Source organism: Perna viridis, chromosome 3 (genome assembly GCF_037379345.1).
Source record: "Perna viridis isolate PV_CMFRI_1.1 ecotype Kerala chromosome 3, ASM3737934v1, whole genome shotgun sequence".
In the NCBI taxonomy this organism is placed as follows: domain Eukaryota; kingdom Metazoa; phylum Mollusca; class Bivalvia; order Mytilida; family Mytilidae; genus Perna; species Perna viridis.
The window spans coordinates 54,744,286-54,757,791 of record NC_142447.1 but is presented as its reverse complement, the minus strand read 5'-3'; the positions used below and the strand labels follow the sequence as shown (position 1 = coordinate 54,757,791).

General features: G+C 33.9%; 1 protein-coding gene across 1 annotated transcript; it reads right to left on the bottom strand.

Annotated features, from left to right (window-relative positions):
• Positions 1-717: 717 nt before the first annotated feature.
• LOC148622950 (uncharacterized) lies at positions 718-7,605 on the bottom strand. Its single transcript, XM_088573332.1, has 4 exons — positions 7,009-7,605; positions 4,777-4,975; positions 1,709-1,966; positions 718-1,103 (listed from the first exon to the last, which is right to left on the bottom strand). Exons 1-4 carry the CDS (start codon positions 7,171-7,173, stop codon positions 1,024-1,026), a joined length of 702 nt encoding a protein of 233 aa, XP_088429458.1. The 5' UTR covers positions 7,174-7,605; the 3' UTR covers positions 718-1,023.
• Positions 7,606-13,506: the final 5,901 nt, after the last annotated feature.

Below are 13,506 nucleotides of genomic sequence, written 5' to 3'. Positions count from 1 at the left end.
AATACCAAGTGTCTACAGACATCGCCGACGACGATGACACCCACGCCGACAGCGCAATACCATATACAACCGCATGTTTTTCGGGCATATACAATATTTGATAGCGTATGGAAAATTCCACATAAATCATTTCCTTAATATCGAAGTCCTTCAAATATTATTAGCAATGTAAAATGTTATTTGGTACCTGTTTTTCCGGTAGGTTATAAACATTTTGACGTTGTGTTTATAGTGTTGTAAATTGTTTAGTCTAATAATGATTTCTATTAATCGACAGAGATACCGTGCACGAAGTAAACGCATTAAAATATTTCCGAAAGCAAAACAGAAGTAAAATCGTATTAAAATAAATTAGAAGACGTGTGCATATCTTAAGTATCGACTGGTTTGGACACAATATAGCACATGTTATCGAATAAATAAATTTCAAACGGATCAAAAAATTTAAAAAATCGCTTTTTGGGGATATGACTCCTTTTGTTCCTGTTACTTCAAAACCTGCAAGAGAACTGAAATAAGATTGAATAATACAGGCAGAGATATTTATATGGAATCCGTAAAAAATATTTCAAAATCGGACCAAAAACATTATGCGACCCAAAAAATGCGGTCGTGTAAAATGACTTTCGCTTAAACTCATGTAATTGAAATCTGTTAACTAAAACTCGCATAGAATATCAGTTCACCCAGTATTCTGTGATAGGATTACAACCAAAATGAACTTTTGTATTAATATATGACAACATAACTGTGATAAACTCACAAACACAAAATAGAACGTGCAAAATGTCATGTTTTCTTTGATACTGTATGGTTAAAGTTTATTGTTTTAGTATCTTAACAATCTATCAGTCTATCTGGGGTTTATAGCCTTCAGTCAAAGCAGAAAGAAGTTTTTTCAATGGCATATACATAAACATAATCAATCTATAAATAGTGATTAATAGTAAATAACAAAAATAACAAGTATGGACAATCAAACTGTAATTCAGATCTACATCCTCCATTCTGACTAGAATTAAATCATAAAACAACATAGAGTAATAGAAGACATTGTAGGCTCATAAAGGAGATCACAACACGATTCCCAGAATTTGCTGGATCTGAAAGCAAAAACACGATGCAATTCAGAATTTGAAAGATATATATTGAAAACCACCTATTTCATTTTTCACGCTGATGCCATGATTTTTTTTTTCTTGTTTTTTTTATTTTTGTTTGTTTTGTTTTGTTTTGTTTTGTTTTGTTTTGTTGTTTTGTTTTGTTTTGTTTTGTTTTTTTGTTTTGTTTTGTTTTGTTTTTTGTTTGTTTGTTTGTGTGTTTGTTTGTTTGTTTGTTTTTTGGATTATCCCACTATTGACGCTTTGGCATTATTTGGCCGTTAATAAAGTCGGGACTTTAAGTCATACTTTTGCATTTTACCTATTCCATTTTTGAGGTAAAGTCGGAATCATCAGGAAGAAAGTCTCTACCTTCAAATGTTCATTTTCTTTTTGTAGAAATATTCTAAGCATTTTTATCGACAGACACATAAATAAATGAAAGTACAAACACAAAATAAGCTATAAAACGAAAATGATTTTTTTTTTGTATTTTATCCATTTGTTAACTTCCCAAAACGAAAAAATCATTCAGCGACATTTTCACATTATAATTTTGAATTTTAAAGTAAACGCCTGTATCTTTTATACTATGATAGTATAGCTACCTTTTTCCGCTGGAGATATAGGTCGAATCGAAGTAGTTGTAATCACTGAATACTTTATATCATTATCGCCATCTTCATCTATTATTACGCCATTACGTTTTGTTGTTGTTGCAATCACTTTTGGGGGAGTTGTATTAGAAGACGATAAGGTACTTGATCTAGTCGTTGATGTTGTAGTTGATTCCGTTGTTGATTGTGTTGTTGTTGTAGTACTTGTAGTTGTTGTAGCAGTTGTAGTTGACATGACATGTACAAAATCTAAAATATCAGCAACAATGATGACTATTTTTATGAAGATAATTAGGAAAATACTGCATTTGTTATCAGTAGAAATCTAGATACAAACAGATCACAGTTTTACAACTGGAATTTTCCGACCTTCAAAAGTATATGCTTATCTTAATTCATTTGAATGTTCTTAATATATCACTTTTATATCCAATACATAACATTTTATTGTTATGCATTTCCTTATTTTTTTTAAAATTCTCACAGATAATGGTTTGCATTGAAAAAACGAAGTTGGAAGTCGTTTTTTGCTTTATTTTCGGAATTCTATATTGAAAATGCAAATTGAAAGTGACTTTCCTACAACCATGACACTCTTATGTTGATTGAAATTATAATTTGGGATAGTAAGTGCAATGACACTTAAGATTTGAAATAAGTGTTATTTACATTGAAACTTCTTCGGATTAAGTGCAGTTCATTGAATGTATACTTTGGGTTTAAATACTGTTTTCGTTGAAACTTTTGTGGATTATTAAAGTGCAATGATTTTCATTCAAATGAAATAGTTCGGGATTTAGTGCATTTTTTAAAAGTGCAATGATTTTCATTCAAATGTAATAGTTCGGGATTTAGTGCATTTTTTAAAAGTGCAATGATTTCCATTACTGTAAAATATTCTAGAATATTTCTTAGTTTCATTTTCATTCTGGATTAAGTGTTACGACTTACAGATCTGATTTGAGTGTTTTATGTGAAAATGATTTTATTGGAATTATACTTACGGCTGAAGTACATCAAATTTCATCAGAAGTATATATACATTGTGTACATATATATTTTAAATGATATAAAAATGTGTGCAGGAAATGCTTTAGTAAACAGAAATTAACATCTGCTTTTTCATATAACCCATGTTCGGAGGAGAAAAAAATTGTATAAATGCACTGTAAAATTCAAAATTAAGGAAGACAACTCTGTAAATGACACTCAACTACAATAGATTCTATTGGATTTTCAATATGGATTATCTCCTAAGAGCAGACAGCTTTGAATGAATAGTTTCACATTTCATAGTATAGACCCATAAAACAAATTAATTACAAAAATAAAAATATGTAGTCTTCTTTTGGGTGTATCACATTTTTCAGATTTTGCATGATTCTTACAAAGACAGCTACTTAATTCTATTAATTCATGCATCGTAGTCGTTGCTAAAAAGAGCAAACGCTGAAAAAAGGTAGACAAATGCTACAAAAGGAACAACTTTACAATGTTTTGAACTACCTTTAAGATCAACACTTGCTTAAGATTTTGGTTCCATATTTTTGTTATATTTGTTCAAAGCTGTCTGCTCTGAGGAGATAATCAACATTGAAAATCCAATAGAGTCTATTGTATTTGAGTGTCATTTACAGAGTTATCTCCCTTAATTTTGCATTTTACAGTAAAAGCTTCACAAGTTTGTCTTCCAAAATCATCTGGTTGAACGAAAATATTTGTGAAGATTTAAAGAATTTAAATCCATAACGTTTAAAGGGAGATAACAAGTATTTCCAATCCATTTCAGGTTTCATAACGCGCTAAACCTCCAATGTTCATAACGGTTTATTATTTCCGATATGTTTCAACACAGATTGCCTCTGGTCAAAATCGAATTGGTAAAATCAATAAGAAAAACAGTACAGAAGATGTTTACAATAAATACGTGATCAAAATAAACTTAATACATTTACAAAATTAAGAACAGGCTTCATTTTAAATCTTGAACTTTGTCGGTAACGCTCGTCAGGTTTAAGTTGAAAAAATGAAAATCTGTTTGTCAGAAAAGCCGGTCTCGCGAGCAATGATGCTGCATTAGGAAATAAAATATATACCTTGACAACTGTGAAAAACAAAAAGAGTTGGTCACTGTCCAAAATTGTCTCGGTTGTCATACATTTTTATACTGAGATGGCTACTGTCGTCTAAAAATGACGCAGAGGAAGTTGTGTCAATAGTATCTTCTATTTCTAGTTTTGATGGATAAACAAACGGAAGTCATTCTATAATTTAGGATGATTAATGGAGAGTACATCGGTAAAATACCTGTTAAAACATTTATCAACATTGAACATGTAGTCTGTGTATAAAAGTTAGTACTGGGATAATAAATACGTCTTCACTTAGCATTTTCCACTCTGCAACGAGTACACATATAGACAAATATGGCGATTTACGTTTATAGAACGCATGCCAAAGTTTATTTCTATTCTAGTACGCTTTTATTTACATTGAGGAACGAACTTTACGTTAAATTACGTATAAAGCTTTCCAAAGTCACTGTCACATTTTTGGTATTCCAATTTACTACGTACGGAAAATGTAGTGAAAAATTGAAGATCGTGTCCTTCAAAATAGAAATCCCATCTATGACGGACTGAGTTTACCAGGAGATATTCCATAGCGGTCAAACAGGTCACGAAGCAGTATAACCGAAGGGAAGATGCTAATTCAGTGTGTAATAAAACCTACATGTAGTTATGTACACAATTTCAATCCTTATGCAATACGGTGATTAATTTGTTGCAATTAAGATGATATACATTGATATACACATAAAACTGAGATAAAAACAAACTTTTCTTTCTCACCATTAATTGTAATATAATAAGAAATGCCCAACAAACCAATAAAATTAATACAACGTATTTTACTTTTAAAAACAAACAACAACTAATATTTCATCATAGTTTGGTATCTTTAATAGTTTAGATACATGAAATTTGGCCCGCTGACCAAATCTTATATTTGGATTTTATGGTGATCAAATATTATTTTCTGAAGTATACTATGGCTACCTTTAACAACCAGCATGACCCGTTTATATTGTCGGGGTTTAGTGTTCGCAATACACTCATATTCTCCCTCATCACTCCGCTTTAAATTACGTATATGTAGATTCCACTCATTTGCATATGGAGTAGAGACAGAAAACCTCTTGTCGAAGCTGATTGTACCAATTGTTAAAAAACTTTCCAAGGGACCACGCCACACAACCTGCATGGAAAAATAATTGTCAAATGACTCTAGGTTTCCATTCGAGTCAAATTGCCTCGAACCCCTTGTGCGTAGGTATTTTTGCGAACCAATGTATGTATCTAATGCCGATGATAGATTTATTCGTAAAGTATACAGTTTTTCATACAATTTTCAATTCCTTAAATTTTGTTTGTGTAATATTCGACCCCTGATTGTATTTCTTCGTAAAAACGTAAGTTATATTATTAATTCATCAATTCTTGTCTATTAAGAACTTGTTAAAACTATGTGCCGCGGGCGCATTTGTTGCCTCCTGCCAAATCCGTTCTTAGCAAGCAAAAAGAGCTGGAATTTTTAATCGACAACATATTTGTCCAGTGTGGTGGACGTGTTTTTCAACAAACGGTCGGCATTCCAATGGGAAAAAAATGTGCTCTTTTACTTGCTGACCTATTCCTTCACTCTTATGAGGCTGCCTTTATAGCTGATCTGATCAGAAAGAAAGAATATCGTTTGGCTAGATCCTTCAATCTCAGTTTCCGCTATATAGATGATGACGTATTATCTTTAGACAATCCTAATTTCGGGGATTTGGTGCGTCGCATCTACCCAGGAGAGCTTGGGGTAAAGGATGCTACTGACACTGTGAAGACAGCCTCTTATCTTGGCCTACACATAGAAATCGATGGTAAAGGAAAACTATTGACCAAACTTTGCGACAAACGTAATGACTTTTCATTCAGAATTGTCAGCTTTCCTTTCATCTGTATCGACATCCCTTCAGCACCTGCGTATAGAGTTCATATCACAACTCATGCGTTATGCCGGGGCTTGCCGAGACTGCGGGAACTTTTTGTATCGCTTGTATTGCTGCAAGATTGAGGTCATCGCTACAGAAGATCTATGGTCGTTGTCATGGGCTCGTGGATCGTTGTGGTGTATCCGTCTGCGTGGGGGCTGGTTTGTTCAACGGGTCATGATTTTCCTTTCCTCGTTTGTCTACCCTGGACTTGACTTTTTATGAGCAACTCGGTGGGTGTTTCTAGACAAGCAGAGGACGCTTGGTCCGTGCTCCCAGTTTTTAGTCCGAGTTGCTCATTTGCTTTTGTTACTTTGTATGTATGATTTTAGTTACTGTATGTTTTTTGTTGTGTATGTCTGTTTTCCATGTCCGATCCTTGTCCCTTGATAACATTCTTTTGATTACCGCTATAACCTTGGTTCCCTTGATTACTCTTCAGCATGAATTACAATTAGCACACATCTATTTTCTTTACATTCTCAAGAAAAATCCCTGTTTAATTAAAACTGTAAATAGCTTGATTTTATTTTAAGAATATCAAAATATTCAAATTCGCTCCCTAACAGATAAGACCTGCACCATAGCAAATTTAGGATGTTACCCGCGGTACTCTGCGACGTCCTATTCGGTATTTGCAATAAATTATGGTACTAAAACTATTTGAATATCCTTACATAACGGACTTGCTTGATCCTTATAAATGTGCCTCAACACAGAAAGAAGACTTTATTTAATGTTAGTCTGATGGTGCACAGCTAATTCCCTCTGCACCTCTAAAGCTGATGGACATCGTGTAATCATATACATAAAACGTATGTTGACGATGCAAGAAGCTATTCTGGTTTCCCAATTTATGAGGAACGTGCAATAACCTATTCAAAATAGACAGTTTTACAGTTTTATGGGTTTTTTTCAGTTTATCTCATCAAACATTATACCATATGTACTTTTGGTTTGGTTACCTTTTTATATGTTTCCTAACTTTTTCATTTATGTTTTGTTGACATTTTTATTCATATTTATCTATTAAGGTACTTCATAAACCTGTTTGCCATTGGATCGTAACATTGTTACATTTGAATTAACTATAACATTAAAAAATCAAATAACATATAATTCAACAAAGTATGGGTGTTCAAAACTAAACTGTAGACGATAAAAATGCAGGTTAGTTAAGCAAGCAGATCTGAAAGTTTGCGATAAACAAGAAAGCAAAATGAAGAATGTGTATTAAGTGTATAATATTTACCTTGCTGTCACCGAGATTATGAACCTGACAGTTAAGTTCCACTGAGAATCCAGCAATCTGCTGCACCGTTGTCGATGTGTTCTTAAATGCCTGGGTCAATGTTAGATATACTAAAACGATAAAAATATACAGAAGATTATTCATAACGGTGCGATATGCATCCATGGTGATAATGTCGGGGGCAGTTCCTTCACATTCCTTTGAAAGGAAGTTCTCTTAATGAGGCTTTCAAAAGTAAGTGCATCCTCAAATTAATCTTATTATCAAAAATATTGTATCAAATTAAAATAACATCACAGGAAACTGTCAAGTATCTCAGCCCTATAATGGTATGTATCCTTTCACTGAACGGTTTCAATCAAATTGTCAGTTCCACCATGTGGAGTCCTAAAACCTTAACTCCTTCTGTCCATGAATCAATTCATTGTATATCACAAAACAAAGACTGACACTATTTATAATTATACAATAACTATATATGTCCAGTGAAATTAATGCAGAAGAAAGAATACGGCAGTCTATATAGTCACGTAAACTTTCCTGCTAGTCAAAACTGTATCAAAATATGACGTCTTTCAGATAACAGCTATTGTTCGGGAATTAACTAAAATTTAAAGTCGAGCATATCGCAGCCAGGTGTATGTTAGATTTAAATTTGAATACATATCTATTCTGATAATATTCCCTTCAGCATGATTCTTGCAACTCTTCGATGTAATTAATTAGCGTTATCATTCCAGAAATAGAAGGCAAGAACGTATGACGGTATGGACTTTTTTTCTGTTTATGGCTAGTCTTAGATGGTTTTTGTTTCTTGGTTGCTTTTTTGTGACGGAGCTAACGGAATTAACAATTCACATATTAATGAATGAGTTTAGTCCTCACACTCTTTTACATTCTATAGTACTTAGCAACATGTATCAAACTCATCAGATAATTTCTATTTTTGCACCATTGGAATTGCGGCTTTGTTTCCCTATTTTACATCTGATTATGATACTAGTTTGAATACTTTACTTATTGAAAATACTGATATTTTATCATATCTCTGTGATTTTTTACTCTATAGAACAGTTAAAGTTTTCCCGCAACTAAATCTAGAAAGTTTTCTCGTGGTTCTACCACACTAAGTGGGATTCCTGTACTTTGTAAGTAATTGATCGTATCAATCAAAATATGACGCTCATTACTGTGAAAGTACTTTAATTCGTGGATACTAATTTTCGTGGAAAAGTGAAGAAACACAAGCTCGTGGATTCTTGGATTCGATTCGTAGTTTTGATGTTTTCAGTATACACATCAATAGTATTCTCCCTTCCGAAGGAAACCCAAATTTCGTGGTTTCGCTTACCCACGAAAACAACGAAAATTGATACCCCATGAACAGAAGTACTTTCACAGTATTCCATTTTATCCATTGGGGTTTAAAATCTTTCTCGACGGATCTAAATGTAGTAACTGCACTTGTTCGACTTATAATAGGTTGTATTTACCATACATAGTTTGTTTTAACAATTTTTTTTTCCAACATTTAGAAAACCGAAATGACAACCCGATATATAGTTGTGTAATCTGACATTGTGTTTCTATTCATCGAGAGGCTAATGTTGTGCGTTAAAATATTTTTAAGAACGGAAATGAAATTTAAACTAAATTTTACAAAATCAAGTCGCAAACCAAATATCAATCTTATAAAATATTAACTTCACATTTGAAACCACTAACCTACAGTAACTAGTAGAGTTATGATTATTCAGAGTTTTGATATTCAAACTATCCCTTTCACTCGAACACATTTTAATTACTTCTCAAAGAGGACGTTTCGCCGAATTGTTTGACCATTAAACTGTGCCTTCATCAGAAGACGGCGACAGAGATGATGAAGATCAGTTTAATATCGAAGTGAGTGTAGCCTACACCTATAGGCAGAAGTCCTTTCTGAACCGCTAAATATTTCTAAAATTTGTGATATGAGTTACATATGATTCCAACATGATTAATCAAATATCTATATGTACGAAACAAACAGCGGAGAACGGCTGTTTAAATGCTGCAACAATGAGTACGCTATTCAATAATATTCTTCCTCTCTGAGATTTGTAAAAAAAAAAAAACACATGGAGTTAATTGATGTAACACTGATAGGTATTAGCATTATCATTCTTTATTGCTAACAGTTACGAAAATAGTTGACATCCGAATAAAACATTCCGAGAAACACTTTTTCTGCTTCAGAAAACATAAAAGCTGTATTTCCCGAATAAAACACAAATTGAATGACATGGGCAAAGAATTTGTTTTTATCTCTATCGATACAGCTGTAAATGGTATGATATTGTTGTTATTTGACAAAGATTTTATGTTGAATTTCTAAAAAAAAAAAAAAAGAAATTACGAATTCACCCACATTCCAGCAGCCTAAATGTTCCGAAAGTGAAATTGTGAACAAAAACTAATTGCGACCTCTTTATAGGCTGAACCTAGTAGCATGAAAGTTCCTACTACGTACTTGTTTCCCAAACTTCCCAAATCACCTTATAAATATAGATTTATGTCCGTTATAACTCATTGCTCAGTAACCAGACTTTCTATTTTACTTACTAGTGCACTCGATACCAAAAATCAAATTAAGATTTTTTTGTAACTAGGTGGAATTTTTTGGGGTTTAAAAAACTACCTTGAAGTGCTTTCTCAATAACACGCCCACATAGGATCTTTCAAATCTGTTCAAATTATACAATTCCACATAATCTCTTTAAACATAAATTCGCATATCTTTGATTAATCTTGATGTGAATAAATTTGTTAGAATTATTTTAGATAATATTTTTAATAACTAAAACCATAAACAAACTACGGTAATTGGACTCTATTTGATAAACTTATAGTGCTCGAATACCTGTTAGACAACATTTTCGTCGCTTTTGCGATCCCGTTTTTTTCGAAATTATTAGAACTCTCATGGGGTCCAATTGTGCACCTCTTTTTGCGGACCTCTTTCTATATTTACGGCTAGAATAAATAAAGACCCTTCCAAACAACATTTGGTAGATAAATTAGATATTTGGACGATATTTCGGCTCTTAAAAACGACAATTTCAATATTTATATTGAAGATATTTTTTCTCTTCTCGTATTTTAAGAATGTTTCGGATGTTAACGACAGGAATCTTTACATAACCGAAAAATTCCTATTCAAGATTTTCGATATCACAGGTTCGTCAATGAGTGCCAAGGCTACATCAGTTTTCAAAGACCCCGATGTAGCAAAAACATTGTCTACTATACATGACAAATATGTTGTCGTACCAGCAGACAAATACCAAAACAACATTGATTTTGTCTGCAAAACGTTTTATATCCAATGTATATTATCAGAGGTAGACGTAGAAAATAATAGCAGTGATAAGACCTACACTGCTACCACTCTCTCCAAAGAAGAGATGGAAAACCATAAATCTGTGCTATCCTCTTTTGGTATCTCTACCAAGGACGATGATTGTGATTTACCGTCTATGTACTGGATTCCTAAACTTCACAAGAATCCATACAAACAACGTTTCATAGCTGGATCTGCAAAATGTACTACCAAACCTCTTTCAAAACTTTTAACTTCTATACTCACAACTGTCAAAGACGGTCTACAGTCCTACCACAACACTTGTTACTCCCGTAGTGGTATTAATTCAATGTGGATCCTGAAAAATTCAAAAGATCTTTTGGAGGGAGACAATCAGTTCAAGACTATTATCTGAATATAATAGCATTAAAACCTATGATTTTTCAACACTGTATACCTCTAATATCCCACACTCAGTTAAAATCCCGACTTAAAAACATTATACATCGTTGTTTTTTCCAAAAAAGATGGTACACCTAGATACAAATATATAGTTCTTGGTAGAGATTCCTCATACTTTGTAAGAAATAATTCCAAATCTACAGAGGAAGATGTTTACAAAATGCTGGAATTTTTCATCGACAACATATTTGTCCAGTGTGGTGGACTTGTTTTTCAACAAACGGTCGGCTTTCCAATGGGGACAAATTGTGCTCCTTTACTAGCTGACCTATTCCTTCACTCTTATGACACTGACTTTATGATCAGAAAGAAAGAATATTATTTGGCTAGATCCTTCAATCTCAGTTTCCGCTATATAGATGACGTGTTATCTTTAAACAATCCTAATTTCGGGGATTTGATACATCGCATCTACCCAAAAGAACTTGAGATAGAAGATACTACAGACACTGTGAAGTCAGCCTCATATCTTGACCTTCACTTAGAAATCGATGGTAAAGGAAAACTATTGACCAAACTTTACGACAAACGTGATGACTTTTCATTCAGAATTGTCAACTTTCCTTTCATCTTTGGCAACATCCCTTCGGCTACTGCATATGGAGTGTTCATATCATACGTAATGCCAGAGCTTGCCGAAACTACGCAGACTTTTTGTATCGCGCTAGAACTCTAACAAATAGGCTTCTGGAACAGGGTTATGTTGCTACAAGATTGAAGTCATCACTACAGAAGTTTTATGGTCGTCATCATGAACTCGCGGATCGTTATGGTGTATCCATCTGCACCATGAAAACTGATTTATTCAACGGGTCATAGTTTTCCTTTCCTCGTTTGTCTACCCCGGACTTCGCTTTTTATGAGTAAAGTCCGGCGAGTGTTTCTATAAAAGCAGACGATGCTTACCCTACCGGTGCACCTGGTCCATGCTCCCAGTTTTTAGTGGAGTCCGAGTTGCCCATTTGCTTTTGTTATTTTGTATGTATGATTTTAGTTACTTTATGTTCTTTGTTGTGTATGTCTGTTTTCTATGTCTGGTCTTTGTCCCTGGATTACATTTTTTTATTACCGCTATAACCTTGGTTCCCTTGATTACTCTCAATAGCGAAAATTAATACGTTTAGAGTACTGATTGTTTTCTTTTATATTGGTCTCAACCTACTTCAAAAGATTCAAAATTGTTTGTTGTTATTATCCAACCAAACCTCCATTTTGAGGGAAGAAACACTGTAGTGTACATTTTAAGAAGATTCGTACGCTTTTATAACTGTTCTGTGTGAAACTAGAAAAATGTTTGTTCAATTCCCTACAATCAAACCTCTTGTTCATGGTATGGAACCTTATGATACAATTTCACAGAGTTTCGTGCAATTAACTCGGGTTACTGTGTAGAAAACTTTGAGCCCTTTTTCAGTCTTTATTTCGGTTAAACTGTTAGTGTTATATCTAACAGAATATCGGCAAAAAGAATAGCGAGGGGTCAGAGGTAAAATAATTTAACTACGCAAAAATCCAAATTATGTCCTAAACCTTAGGCTGTTTAATATCATGGAAATGCATCCGCTTTTACTGAAAATACTATACGGAAACCGGATACAATGGTTTTATGTTCACCCTTTTAGTCCTTATAATTCTATTCAGTAAGTCACTATATTCATTCTGGTTATGAATAAATAAAATACACGGAGGGTCGAGCAGCACGAACCCCACCAAACAACCGAGGTCTATCTCTGGTTTGTTTGTTTGTTTGTTTGTTGGGGTTTAACGTCCGAGCAGCAATATTTCAGCTATATTCAGACGATGACCATGAAATTGATGATAAAATGAACATGAAATGATGATGAAATGAAAAAGGGATGGGACACAAGGACAATGGGGTCGACAAATTTTGATTGCCACTGGAAATAGGGAGAGATGGGTAGGGTCGGGCAATTTAGCCTCCTGTGGCGGAGCCCTATGGTTCCTACTCCGGGAGAATACCACAGTAGGGTTCTTTAACGTGCGAGGAACGTGGCATCTTTCTCAATACGGTGCACCACTATGGTTTGCGGTCTGGTTTTCCGTATTATCACCTGACAACCTCAGCATATAACACGCCAGGGGTACCCCATTCCACCACCTGGGGCACACATCCCAGTTGCTCTGTGGGCAGAGCGCCCTAGCCCCCGGCTTTTATGACAAGCTTAGCGCTGCTGCAGGTCTATTCTTTTAACACCCGGACCTGCACGTGGAGTCTATCTCTGGAATGTGAGCAGTAACAGCGTGTTGCAAAACAAAAGTATTATGATTGGTTTTTTTTATTGTTGAATATATTGTCTACGCTCAAACAAAAGTAAAGTTACTATTCCTTACTCCACCAATACTTATGTTATTGTACAGAATCAAATGTGTACTGGCGACAACAACAGCCTAATAACATTATTTAAAATGGAAGATTGTATTTGTTTGGAACTTTATGTAAGTTATAAATTCCTAAAACATGGGAAAAAGTAAGTGGCATGGCGGATATTATTCAGTTCATTATTCCTTTCAGTTCATAATGTCAGCGTCAGATTTATTGGTTTTGTCTTATATTGCTTGTTAACTAGAGTTAGCTTACCGTCGATGATGCTAATCGATTTGGTGTGGCGATTGAAAGAAGGCGAACTGTTAATGATACATATATTAACTGGGAATTGAAAAACCAGTCATGCATT